Source organism: Centroberyx affinis, unplaced genomic scaffold, assembly GCF_046629955.1.
Source record: "Centroberyx affinis isolate AG114_WGS23_722 - 3 ecotype Tasmania unplaced genomic scaffold, CSIRO-AGI_Caff_v1 ptg001479l_1, whole genome shotgun sequence".
Classification (NCBI taxonomy): Eukaryota; Metazoa; Chordata; class Actinopteri; order Beryciformes; family Berycidae; genus Centroberyx; species Centroberyx affinis.
The window spans coordinates 110,038-123,853 of record NW_027279947.1 but is presented as its reverse complement, the minus strand read 5'-3'; the positions used below and the strand labels follow the sequence as shown (position 1 = coordinate 123,853).

The 13,816-nt window shown below is 42.9% G+C and overlaps 1 protein-coding gene across 2 annotated transcripts in view; it reads right to left on the bottom strand.

The window, feature by feature from the left end:
• Nucleotides 1-574: 574 nt before the first annotated feature.
• Nucleotides 575-13,816, bottom strand: part of insra (insulin receptor a) — a 51,509-nt gene continuing 38,267 nt past the window's right edge. Inside the window, exons 9-21 of one of the 2 annotated variants that reach the window (XM_071526943.1) lie at nt 13,463-13,630; nt 11,612-11,810; nt 10,591-10,877; nt 9,732-9,871; nt 8,858-9,017; nt 8,241-8,340; nt 8,082-8,149; nt 7,198-7,427; nt 6,865-6,975; nt 5,419-5,578; nt 4,470-4,599; nt 3,143-3,277; nt 575-2,139 (exon numbers count right to left, since the gene is read on the bottom strand). In XM_071526943.1, the coding sequence (XP_071383044.1) occupies nt 1,782-2,139; nt 3,143-3,277; nt 4,470-4,599; nt 5,419-5,578; nt 6,865-6,975; nt 7,198-7,427; nt 8,082-8,149; nt 8,241-8,340; nt 8,858-9,017; nt 9,732-9,871; nt 10,591-10,877; nt 11,612-11,810; nt 13,463-13,630 (2,246 nt within the window). In that variant the 3' untranslated portion in view covers nt 575-1,781. The remainder of the gene's footprint in view (nt 2,140-3,142; nt 3,278-4,469; nt 4,600-5,418; nt 5,579-6,864; nt 6,976-7,197; nt 7,428-8,081; nt 8,150-8,240; nt 8,341-8,857; nt 9,018-9,731; nt 9,872-10,590; nt 10,878-11,611; nt 11,811-13,462; nt 13,631-13,816) is intronic. The other variant, XM_071526944.1, reaches the window with a different exon arrangement.

The following is a 13,816-nucleotide window of genomic DNA, read 5'->3' as shown; positions in this document are numbered from 1 at the left end:
AATCTGATAACACTTTTAATCTTAGATATGATTTTGTCCAGAATTCCATGACTATCTGTGTTGTAGGTAGAAAGATAACAGTGAAACTATGATAAAAAAAAAAAGAAGTAATTATTCTACATTCTCTAATTGTGTTAACTTATTGTAAATTAAATAATGGTGAAGTTTAACACTTCATCAAGTTGCTGGGGACCCCCTGGAACCCCCTCGAGGACCCCTGGTGGTCCCCGGGCCTCACACTGAAAACCACTGGTCAAACCTGAGGAGAACACAGTGGGGCTTTAACTATAGATGGCCTTCCAACATCATAACCAGTTATATATGATGCCCTAATGAGAACAAATAACATACAAAAATATTTATCATTTTTATCCAAATTGCCTTGAGCGTAAACTTATATATTTTTAGCATATATTTTGCTCTACTCATTGACACAAAACCACCATTTTCCCTCTTATATGCGTAGCAATCTCAATACTCACTGGAGGAATACACAAGTGTCTGGAAACAAATATGAGACGTGATGTGGTGCGAAATAACGGAAGCATTTCCACAGCCTCTTCATGAATGCACCTTGCTGCATTATTTACAGCACTATTTTATTTGATCTTGATATGAAGGGGCAGACATCTGAAGCCAAAGACGCCAAACACTCCTTTCTCCTGTGCATCGCGTAGCAAAAAAAAAGACCAAGTGCTGTTGGTTGATCAAGAGTCCAAAAATGCTAATTAGTATGATTTTCTGGATTAGAAAAAATAAACATAAAGAGACTAACATGTAAAAACAATTTCTACGACCGGAAATACCTCAAGAATGACAACATATCAACTATGTACAAAAAACATCAATAATATATTTATATATATTTTGTATCTTCTATACCCACTAAAATATACCAAAGAAGCAGCTATTGGTCAATCTGAGGAACTCGTTTGCCAACATGTTTTTGAAAACAGCTTAAATATCCTTCAGCTGTAAATGTGAAAACTCAAAAAAAAAAAAAAAGAAACAAAAGAGAAAGAAAAAAGAAAAGTAAATAAATTAAAAAATATAACCCGACAAAAATCCTGTGTGTTTTTTTTTCCTGTGTGCCGTTTTGGAATACTGCAGAGTGTGAGGAGGTGAGCCATTTCATCCGGCTTCTCCAGTGGATCAGAGTTTGTTCGGTGACGGGCCGTCTCCGACCGTCCGACTGAGTTCGCAAAGTCTTTCAGTACAGTCTGTCGTTCATTTACCACGTGAGTACAAAGATTCAGACACAAATCCATGACAACTGATGTAGGCCACAGACAAAATAGAAGGGCACTTTTTCTTTTTTTTTTTTCTCAAAACTTAGCAACCCAGGGATGAACCCTTTTTGATGAAGTGGAGGGGAGAGGGGGGAGGGGCGGGGGGGAGACAGTCTGGGAGTCAGAAAGGGGACTGTGGGTTTAGCAGCCTTCTTGTTTGTCAAGAGTTTGTTTCACAGTTGATTCCATTATCCGCCCAGTCTAGCTCAAACTTGGCAATAAAAACTACAATCATGGACAAGAGAGAAGCAGGAGGTTCGTCCTTAAATACAAAAAAGTGTCTTCTGGCGTCCGTGTGTGGGACATACTGTAGTGTGTGTGTGTGTGTGGCATCTGAGGAGAAAAATAAGGTCCTGAGATATGCTTTGAGGGGCCTCTGAGGAGAGAGTGATAAAAGTGTGATCTATATAAAATGACAACAAAAAACAAAAATATATTCATATCTATAGCATCAATGTGTGTGTGAGGAGGGGGGGGGGGGTGTACAGTCTGTTACGAGGGGCTGGACCGCGGCAGGGCCAGTATTCGTCCGTTGGTCTTGCCCCCGTTCATGTGCGTGTAGGGGATGTGGTGCTCCTCGTAGCTGCCCCGCAGGCCCACGGAGGACGCCTCGTCCCTGTCCGAGCACTGCTCCCTCTGGGAGTAGGACGACGGGTCCAGCGGGATGCTCTCCATGTTCTCCATGTCCAGGTCGAAGTCCTCGCTCTCGGGCGGCTTGTTCTCCTCGCTGTAGAAGAAGGAGACCTCCTGGAAGGTCGGGTGCAGGTCCTCGCGCAGCATCTCGATGATCTCCTGGAAGGTGGGACGCATCTTGGGGTTGTACTGCCAGCACATCTGCATCAGGCTGTGTCTGGGTGGGGCAAAGGGAGGGGGGGGGGGTCACGGTTACTGCACAGCAAAATGATGTGGATATTTGATTTTTAGTTTGTTCAAATGTCATGCAATCCAGACTAGGGTTCAACTGGTATGGATATTTGAAGGCCGTACCAATACAGATCATTTTCAACTAAAGCTGCAGATAAGCGGTATTTAGTGCCAATATTCAGTAGCTTTAAATCCGACCATTTTCTGCCAAAAAAGACCATAATGAGACACCAAAACACTCCATTGAAAGCCATACTAATGAAATTCTTTTAGGCTGGCTCCTTAGCTCCTTGTGGCAGGGTGAGACATGTTTCATTGACACCCCTGAAACATCTGAGTAAAATCACATCGTCGTATCATATCAGCAGGGTACAACACTGACTGGCCGTTATCCAATTTTTATTAAAAGGCCGACATGTATTGGTCTAACCCTTCTCAAGACACACCCATATATTATGTCATAGGTGTGTACAACATAAAACATTGCAAATAAAATAATAATTGCTGCATCATTTTAGAGCTTGAGAGTCAATAAGTTTGAATATGTCCTTCGGTGATGCCACTGCCGAACATTATGAATTGTTGTGTTGTTTGGATGTAAATAAGCATTCTGTACTTAGGGCATCAAAGGGGTCATACATATAGTTTTACTAGTAAAATATATAGTATATTGGTATAATAATGATGTAAAAATAGTTACAGTCAAGATGGGGAAAAGCACAGGTCTGATGTACTATCGCTAACATGCCTGTTATACAGTATATTCCACTAAATGTTCTGCCACTAACAGCCTTTATCCATGCAGAATGACGGACAAGTTCCTGCCCTCACTTCATGTCAGCACAACTGTCTGTTCCAGGAAACCTCCATCCAGATGAAATAATTCAGGTGCTGAGAAATAATTTAGATGCTCCAATCCAAAGTCCAATCCCGTCCCTAACAGTCTACAGTCTGTATCTAGACTAGCGCGGCCCGGCTCAGGTACTCACAGCCTGTCGGCGCAGTTGTCGGGCCGGTCCAGATATCCTCCGTCCATGACGAACTTGAGGACCTGCTCGTTGGACAGGCCCTGGTACGGCTGCTCGGCCAGCGTGCTGATCTCCCACAGCACCACCCCGAACGACCTGCGGGCAGACAGACAAACGACCACAACAACAACAACGCAGGGAGAATGAGGACAGGCCAATTAGACTGCTGACAGAGTAAGCCTCTCTGTAAACACTTGAGGCAGCGCATGAGTGCACCGAGGGCCGAGGCGGCTGTAAACATCGCTGGAGGCTCAGATCAGTGACAAAACTGTGCGTTGGGAGCGGCTTAGTTACACACACACACACACTATGGCCTCATATCTTAAAATTAATGATGTGTTTGTTATTCTGATCTGGTTTTATGGCCTTCGCTGCCCTGTAAAAATGCTCTATATAAAATTGACTTGACTTATGCAAATTCTAGAAAAGTTTAACAAATGCCACTGAGTTTTGGGAGATTGGCTAGTTGGTCAACTTGCCACAAAGTGATGGGAACACAGACACCAAAATCATCCATGTTGGGTGTCCTGGTGGATCAGTGGTCTAAGGAACGTACCATGTAACCGCGACGTCCTACGTTTGAATCTGGCCCAGGACCTTTGTCGCATATCACCCCCTCTTTCTTCTAATCTTTCCTGTTTAGGTCTACCGTAAACTATCACAATAAAGGCAAAAAGCCCCCCAAAAATAATCTTATAGCATACACTATGTTGACTGATAGTAGGCGACTAGCATTATCCAAAGTAAGAAGGTGACATTTTAGTAACAGAAAATTGCTACTGATTTTTATTATATGATCTGTAGATTCTGAATTTAAAAAATTAATTATCATTAACTCAATATAGTTGATGTAGGTTTATTTTTGGAACTATTTCAGGTGAGCAACCATGTAATCCCCTACGCTATGCAGTGATTTTTAGCTGTACACAGTCTTTGCCCACTACATTCACTTCCTATGGAAACAGGGAAAGTAGCCCCTGATAGTTCGAAACAGTATGCCACACAAAACTGCCAGACTTGGACTCATGTAATCTGAATGACACGTGGATGATTTTGGTGTTTATGTTCTCCTTGTCTAACAGGTAAGTTGACTAATAGGCCAATCTCACAAAACTAGGTGTATTCCTGTAACGTTGCATGGATCATCATGAGTCACTGTGTGGTGTCTGTTTCTGCCTAGTGTTGCAACACCATCTTCATCTCTGTCACACCTACATAGTTCCCCAACACACAGGTGTCCACACACACACACACACACACACACACACAAGGTGAAAGCAGCACTGACCAGCAGTCTGAGTGAGCAGTGAAGACCCCGTCCTTCAGAGACTCGGGAGCCATCCACCTGACGGGCAGCAGGCCCTTTCCTCCCTTCCTGTAGTAGTCGGTCTCATAGATGTCTCTGGTCATGCCAAAGTCTGGGAAGAACAGGTTGTTTTCAGATTTAAAGATTACATTATAATTTTATAACCTGCACTGTTGTGATTTGTTCTGTCTGATTGTGCCTTGTTTAAACACCCCACTTTTTCTCTATGGCCTTTCTGTGTGACTGGTGTGTTTTATCTTCTTTTTTGAAATGTGTTTGGTTAGACTGATTATTTTTTGTTTGGTTAGATTGTATTCTCTTGTATTATCTTTTTCTTTTGACCTCGTGAAGCGCTTTGTAACAAAATGTTTTGTGTTTAAGGTGCTAAATAAATAAAGTTGACTTGACTTGAATACTGTTGTGGCTGTTGCCAGTCTCTTGTTTGTTCCGTATAGTGCTTGTATAAGATAGTTTTGTGTGTTCGATTATGGTTTTATGTTTGCCATTACTTCATCCTCTTTGCTTGCTCTTTATATTGATCTCAGTTTCTGGGTAAAGTGTGCTGTGAGACTTCAAATGCGCTTTCACTTTCAGATTTGATTTGAAAGCACAGTGAATGAGCATTTTCTTTGTTAAGATAAACCTGAATGTATTGCATAATTTAAATCAAGATTGAATATATGGGTAAATGCTCACATGTTCAGTCTACTGTCACATCACATCTTGTCAGCACGATATGAATTACATTTGTCCTGCACCTAGTGTGTCAATCCTGTGTTGTGTAACTCTCCTGAAATGTTTCAGCAACATAAGTCAAATTTCTTTTGTGCCAGTTGTACTTTGCAAATAAAAATCCTTCTGATTCTGATAACCGTTAATAACCCCCACCTTGTGATTCTTTGGCAAGGCTTTAAGTTCTGTCGGACCTTACCTCCTATTTTGACGGTAAGATCGTGAGCTACCATGCAGTTCCTGGCTGCCAGGTCTCTGTGGACAAACTTCTTGGCGTTGAGGTAAGCCATGCCGTCAGCGATCTCCGCAGCCATCTGGATCATCTCCTTCAGCGTGGGCGGCGGGCGGCCCGGGTTGTTCTGAGGCACACGAGACAGAGGGCAAGGCGTGTCACTCTGCTGTCACAGCGGCACCCACATTTTTTCATGTCAAGGACCCAGGAATTATTGTTGTCACGGTACGAGAATTTTGACCTTGATATCAATTTAATATTTACTACCACAGCATCAAGAAAAACCATCAAGAAATGTGTTACCGCACTTAACTTGGACAGCTTAGTAGCAACTTTTGCACAGGAGGTTTTGACATGTTGGTTGTGTCCATATTTGTTTATCTTTTTTGTAAATAGTTCCATATTTTGCACCTGGCACCAGTTTTGTCAACCAGTTTAGCTGAACTGGGATTCAATTAAAACTGTGGTGGACTGTTTAATGCTATTTCCATGTTTTCAGCTGTTTGACGCCATTGAATTTTGTGCTGACTGCAATCATGGAAGTATTACATAGCTGTCAACTGCCAGACTGAGGCTCTGTCTATTCCAATCCTTCTATTTCTTCTTCGTCTTCGTCTAACTATCCCAACCTACGTGCCATCCGCACATACACGCCCTCTGGAGGTGATATTAAATGGAATTTCAGCTTGCAGAACACATTTGGTTTATGTGTTGATTGTTATAAAATTCAATACTGAATTCAATCTTTTGCAATGGTATTGCAGTGGTATTGTAATTTGGGTTATCTGGATAACACCACAAATAGATCCATGTTGGTCCACAGACCCCCATTGGATGAGGTTATAATTTGTAGATATGATTTAGTCCATAGCTCCATAACCATCTGGGTGGGGAGATAACAGCGGACAGAGTGAAAACCTCTGATTAGAAAAGAATAGTCATTCTGTACATTCTCTCACTGTTGATAACTCCCAGTTAATAGAAAAACAGTGGAATTAAATTATTCTGCATTCGGCTGGGGATCCCCTGGAACCTTGTTAACCCTGAGCCTTCACCCCGGATCACACTTTGGGAACAACTGTGCTATCACAACTTTGTCAATATCAGCAGCAGAGGAACTTAAGTAACAGAGAAATACTTACAATAAGATGCTATGTGTGCAAGCTACTGATACTTGTATGTTACCTGTACATGTACTGGTTTGCGTTTTGTAGTCCTGGTGTTTTTATGCACTTGGTTGTAACAATAATTTGTCACTCAGGGATAATAAGCAAGCAACTGATGCAAAAAAAAAAATCAGTATTATCAGGCTCAGGGATTCAAAAAAAGTTCCATCTAATCTAAAACATATGAGCATAATTCAAGCTCTTAAGACTCTGGTGTGTTTGGGGGGTTGCTATGGTGATCTGTTACCTCGGAGTCGGGCCGCAGACAGCGCAGGAAGCTCTTCAGGTCTCCGTGGGTCATCAGCTCCATCACCACCAGCGTGGGCTGGCCCTTAGACACCACACCCAGCAGACGCACCTGGGAGGCGGGGACAGGGCGGGACAAGGAAGGGGTCTGGTTAGTGGACTGATCACATTATGGTACAGTTTGAATTGGATTGGTAATGGCACAGTGAAGCTTCTTGCTCCTTGATTCCCATCCAAAGATCATCAACGAACCAATTCCAAAGATCGATTCTGTATTTTCATTTGTGTGTCATGATGTCGATTGCTCTAATCTAGAGGGCGCGTCTCTCCTCACCACATGGTGACAGCTGAAGGCCTTCATGACGGACGCCTCGTTCAGGAACTCGATTCTCTCCCGCAGGCTGGCCGACTCGTTGACCGTCTTCACCGCCACACGTGAGTCCGGCTCGCCCTTGACGATGTCCTTGGCGATGCCCTCGTACACCATGCCGAAGGATCCCTGCCCCAGCTCCCTCAGGATGCTGATCTTCTCCCTGCCCACCTCCCACTCGTCCTGCTCATACACTGCAGGGACATTTCATTCAATTTAGACATTCTGCTGACCGTCTTATCCATGGCAACATACAATGAGTGTAAAAGCAGAAGAAGCTTAACTTCCTAGATCAACAACATTAAAGGCAGCGAATAGGTATGGGTGCGAGGGTCGGGAGCATAGCTTGTCAATGGCCGGCCATTTGACAAGGTTCATTTACACAGTTGCCACTGGAAGGCATGGGCTGTTATCAAATTGTCATGGTGCAATTATCTTGGCCAGAAGTATTAGTGATAAGAGTGTTATCGTAGCATTTATCATAATTAGCTGCAAAATGCTTTTAGGGCTAAAACATAACAAAATCACTTTGAATGATTTGCAGTGTAAAGCAAACTTAATTAAATGTAGGATGTTTCATTTCCTATTTAATTCTTACACTGAAGACTATACTAAACTCATAGCAGCTTTTGTTCTGGATAAGTTTTCACCTTTGAACTTGTTAATCCGTTGGATACTCATTTTACTGTATCCTATCCTATCCTTTATTGTATCCTACTCACTACCCTACCTGTTTTTCTTGTGTGACTTGGCATTATCTTTATCCATATAGAGGAACTAAATTTTAACTGAGGTGAAAAAACCCAGCATCCAAATTCTGGATAAAATGGTTCAATGTCACTGCTTACCGTCATTAGCACTCAGATACTCTGGGTTTGAAGAGGCATAAATGGGACCGCTAGGCCCTTGGGTTTGCCTGAAGAGGAAAAGAGAGAAAAAACACTGAGAAATTTTCAAAACAGTGCAAAATGAATGACGGTAATGAACAAAGTGCGGAAAACGCGTACTTCTTCTTGAACATGACAAATCCCGCCGCCGCCACAAATAGCAGGAGGATGAAGCAGATGACTGGTCCAATCACGATCTTCACCACATTAATAGGATCCCCTGTTGAAAAAGATCCGCCCAGACAGTGAGTCACGTTTCAGCTGAAGCACAAACAAAGCTCTCATGAATCCCACACATGCAGCAGCTAGGATCATGTGCCGCTCTGTGAACAAAATCTGCTTCAAGTGCAATAAGTGGCATCTTTTAACTTTGTTGATCATTGCTCAGAGGGCAGATGTAGTAATGAATCACACAGTTTCCTATATGTTTTCCAATTTTTTACCAGACATTCATTTCTTGACTGGATTTGAAAATATTTTTTTACAGCAGCTGGGTAATGTGACTCATCTGTTCCATATCACCCTAAAGATAATAGATTATTCTTCACAAAAATAACAATTATCACAATATGTGAAATGACAGTGGGTCTACAACTGTATAAAATGTGTAGCCATATATCCATTAGAACTGCAAACCAACATTTTTCCCCTCTTCATCCATTTTTCAAGAAATTTGTTAATATTCCCAAACTTTTCAAGAGCTGAAAATGATCAAAATTCTTAGTAAAATGACTTACTCAGGTCCTGGACATAGAAGTGGCTGGGCTCGGTCCAGGAGCCGTTCCCTGCCAGAGAGGTGGCCCGGACCCGCACCGTGTAGTTCCCAGGGTGCACCACTCTCAGCCTGCAACCGTTGGACATTTTGTACATGTTCCTGGACACACAGTGGTGCAGCTCCTGGAGAAGAACGACACCAGGGTTAGTGGAGTAAACACAAAAAAAGAAACAACAATTTACTAAAAACAGCTGATTCATAGTTCCCTAGTGCTACACAAGCTTAAAATATCATGTTTAAAATAACGTGCTGACTCATTTAAAAGATACTGTATCATCCCCCATGTTAAAACAGTTTCCATGTTTTTGCTTTTTGACTGTGGGGAACATCTGAGGTTTTTGTTTTTTCCACAGCAAATAATAGTCGGCAGCATTAAGCCAGATGTTTTGTGCGGCCGTCCCCATGGTAACTAAAACATGGTGCGATGCTAAAATTATCTTTCCATTAAGGTTATCAACCGAATGACATTACTGAAACCACAAGGCCCAATTTCAAAATGCAGACGTCTAGTTTCTGGCCAAAAGGATTTGGCCAAGTAATAACTATTGCATCTCTGATTTATGTGTGCCTGCGAGGGGAGTTTTAAGACGTATAAACTCAATTTGATTTTTAAATTGTCTTTCATCACCGGGCCTATGTATTGTCTTTATTGGAGAGGGGAACGTAAAGAAAAAGTGTTTTGTGTTTTCTGTGTGAGAATGAATGTGTGCGCTTGTGTGTGTGTTAATGTTAACTTATTGCTTCCCAAGTGAGGGATTCATCTCTGAGTGAGGCAACTACACAGTAAGAAAAAGACGTTACAAATGTGTCTACGTATGTGCAGTGTGTTTCCTCACCTCAGTGTCTCCCAGTCTCTTGTAGTTGACCTCGTACAAGATGATCATGCCGTTCGGGGCTTTGGGTTCCTGCCATCTGATGTGCACTGTGTACTCTGACACTTCGTAACTGATGGGACCCACGATGTCATCAGCTTTGTCTGGGGAAAACAAGTCGCATGGCTTGAGTTCAAACTGCATTCACTAATAACAACTGGATTCAAAACAAATTTTCTTTATAAATAGAATCCAGGAAGAAGTGACCTCCAACTATGCGTAAATCTACTTCTGTAGAATTGTAATCTGAGACATTTTCATATAAATACATGTTTATTTTGCTACTCTCTATTGCCAATTTATATAACACCTATAACCTATACCCAGTTCATGAAAGCTTTCACATTTGCCCAGTGTCAGGCAGATCTTTCCTGGGAGTTTTTTTTTTTTTTTTTTTACAATTCCGGCAACAGCGGTTTGTTTGGAATAAACAGAAGAAGAACTGGGTAGTTGGCATGAGCAGTGATAGCCACCATGGCTGGACAGACAAAGAAAAGAGAAAGTCAAACTGCATCAACAGAGAATCCAAGGAAAAAGACGTCACAGTACTGGAAACACTGTTTGATTGACAGGTGATCTCTGGGAAGTGCAGTGCAAAGATTACTACTTTAAGATACAGTCGGTTTATGAAATTTAAAATTTTGAATAAGGTAGTATCCAAGGGAGGGGAAATGACATGAGATTCAACAAAGGTTGTGAGCCACATTCAACCTGATGACATGCACCTTCGCCTGCTGAGGCAGCTAGGACCCACCTAATGATGTGCTTTTATTATATAGATCCATGTTAGCCAACAAATGGAGCGTAATCAGTGGCTGCTTACCCTCAGGCATTGTGCGGGCGCTGACGTAGGCCGCCATGCTGCAGCGGCTCGGGTCGGTCGGGTGGTTGCAGGCGTGGACCTCGATCTGGTAGCTGGTGAAGTGGCGCAGGTTGGAGATGACGGTGGACTCCTTGGCGTGGAGGACGGTGACCACGGTCTTGGAGCTCTCGAAGCTCTCCTCCTCGTCCCCGGGGCTGCGGGTGCCCCCCGCCGGGCTGGGGGCGGTGGTGAGGAAGGGGTGCGTTTGGTTGGCGATGCCCATAGCAGAGCGCCGCTGTCTAGAGGGCCTAAGGGAGCAGAGGGTGGAGCCATGATGTGATACGGTGTTAACGCTGCAAAACCTACATTTTTCTATTCCACTCTATGAACGAAGGTAGGAAAAGTGAAAAGAACAGGATCCCTTCAAGACTTTTGTTTACTGCTATACAGTTGTGTTTGTATTGTATTTACAAATGCTTTTTATGGTTCATGTCCGTTTATGGTCCGTTTTAGTCCATTTAGGTGACAGATAGATTGGGCTTGCCACAAGGGACAATATAATGAGTGTCAGAAAATTTCCATTTAGCATACTTATTTGTGACATTTGAATTTGTCAGACACTATCTGAATTGTCTTGATATGGTAAAACCCACCAATCTGGTACTTCAAGTTGTTTTAAACAAACAAAGGATAATTTGTTAACAGTATTTGATCTAGTTCTGAAACTGAAGTCACAGTTGCTCTTGAATGGTAGTTCATATGAGAATTTGAATACTGAACACAAGATGGTGCATGAGAGCCTTCATTTGCTTTGTGGGAAGATGCACCGAGAGCGAGGTTGAATTGGATTGAGTTTGACAACAGGAGAACAAAAAAGCCTTTCTGATGTAGTCCAACTTGGAGAGACGTCTCTGCTGTTAAACCACAGAAAATTCTCTTGAGGGGAAACCTTGATGCACCATGAAAGTACAAAAGGCAAATTTTTCTTACAGTCCTCTTAGCTAAAAGTCTTCAAAGGCCATTATGTTGTCAGCTGTCTTACTTGATCTCAAAGACCTCGTTGTGGAGGTAATTCTCGAAGGTTTTGCGGTACTCGGAGTCCTCTTTCTCCTTCTTGAGCTCCTTGTCGGTTTTGGGGCAGGCGCAGCAGCGAGTCCCCTGGCCCTGCTCCTCCGTCTGGTTCCACTTCTGCTCCTCGTCGCTGTCCACCTGAGTGGGCACCCGCGACGGCAACTTCATCCCTGGAGAAACATGTCAGAAACGAGAAACGAGTCACACACGGACAACCACACACACAAAAAACAGAGAGAATAGGATCACACATGCAACACGCAAACACAGACGCGCACAAACACAGTTAAACAGTCATATGCACGAATGTACACGCACACACACACACACACAGACACAGACACACACACACACATAGCCAGAGGGCCATGTCAGTCATCGTCACTCCCCAGGTCCTCACCCTTTCTAGTGGAGATAAATTACCAGTGACACAACCTCCCCACAGACTCCCACTTCTTGGATGTGTGGGAGTTAAGGGACTTTAGAGAGGAAAGTTTGGGCTTTGCTTGTGCGCTCTAAAATGGACGGGCACCGGTGGCGGTGCGCTGGCGAAGGTCAGGCTGTGACAGGAACAATTCAACCAAGATATACGCCTGAACTTTGTCTGAACCCAGAGTTAGAGGAAGATCCTTTTTGTCCCACTGTAGACTTGAATGTAGTCGATTTGCACTAATGCCACCCAGACAAATTCCTGCACCTGTATTTCACTTGCTTCTGTTGCTCAATGGGCGAAGCAAGACACTAACACTGGTAGGGATAAGGGTTCGATTCCCATTGTGATCACCCATGCTTAAAGTGATGTTGAACTTTGTTAGCACCTTGGGTTGTGTAGCTTCCTGGCCGTGATATAACCCCAAAATCGAGGATTTTCTGTTAGCTGTTGTTCCGGTAGAGACGATTGGACAATTGCGTTTTTTTCTCTCTCCATTCACTGCCATTGTATGGCGAAACAGGTCTCAAAATCACACTTCTAGCACATAAACGAATAACCCAAAAGTGAAAAACCCAAAGCGAAAAAAAGGGAGAGACTCGTTTTTTATATAATGGCACAATCTGCTTTGTTGAAGTCCTGTCTCCCACTGTTTTTTGCCTATTTACAATTATTGCTAAACATACTATTTTCTTTGTTCCATCAGCATAAGTTTCCTCTGACCGGATTTCGGTGTTTGTTCAAACTGAAAGGTTTAATAAACATAATGAAAGCTATTCACTGTTTTTTTTATATATTGTCAAAATCTACTTTGTTCGCTTATGTGCTAAAAGTGTGATTTTGAGACCTGTTTCGCCATATAATGGTAGTGAATGGAGAGAGAAAAAAAACACAATTATTCAATCATCTCTACTGGAGCAAGAGATAATAGAGAATCTCCGATTTTGGGGTTATATCATGTCCAGGAAGCTACACAACCCAAGGTACTACCAAAGTTCAACATCACTTTAAAATGCACTGTAACACACTTTGGTTAAAAGCGTCCAGCAAATGGCATGTGTTACTCTGTTATCTACTTTTCTGTCTGACATCATCTTTTCTGTCTGAACACCCCATGTCCCCGAGACACACTGTGCCTTAGACATGTGCATTACCCACCGAGGGAAGTCGGATCACAAAGTCAGCTGCGTATTAGTGCCGCTGGGGCGACTTGAAGCAGCCGAGAGCTTTCTCTATAGACGGTGAGCGAGAAGAGCTCTCCTACTAATGGAAACCTGGCAGCAGAAAGTCTCTTTCTCTTTCGTTCTCTTTCTCTCTCTCACACTCACATAGAAACACACACACACACACACACACAAGAACACGGGGAAACACAAACAGAGTGCGGCTCACCCTTCTGACAGTAGTCAAACTTGTAGAGTTCGCTGGCTTCAGGCTGGCGCTGGCAGAAGACCAGGTAGTGAGTGATGTTGCCGTTGGGGTCGTTGGGCGGTTTCCACTTCAGGATGATCTGGGAGGAGGAGTTGGACGAGGAGATTGGGTCCAGCGGCACCGAGGGTTCTGGGGAGACATTGCAGGAACACCAGATGCTTAATGAATAGGGTTGGTAATAGGGGACAAATATTAGTTTTAAGGACAACATTCAGTCCAAATGATTTAAAAATGTTCTAACTTATCAACACAGAAATCACTTTTTATACCTTTGTTAAAATGTGTTTATCAGTAACTTTGTAGTCATATTCAACA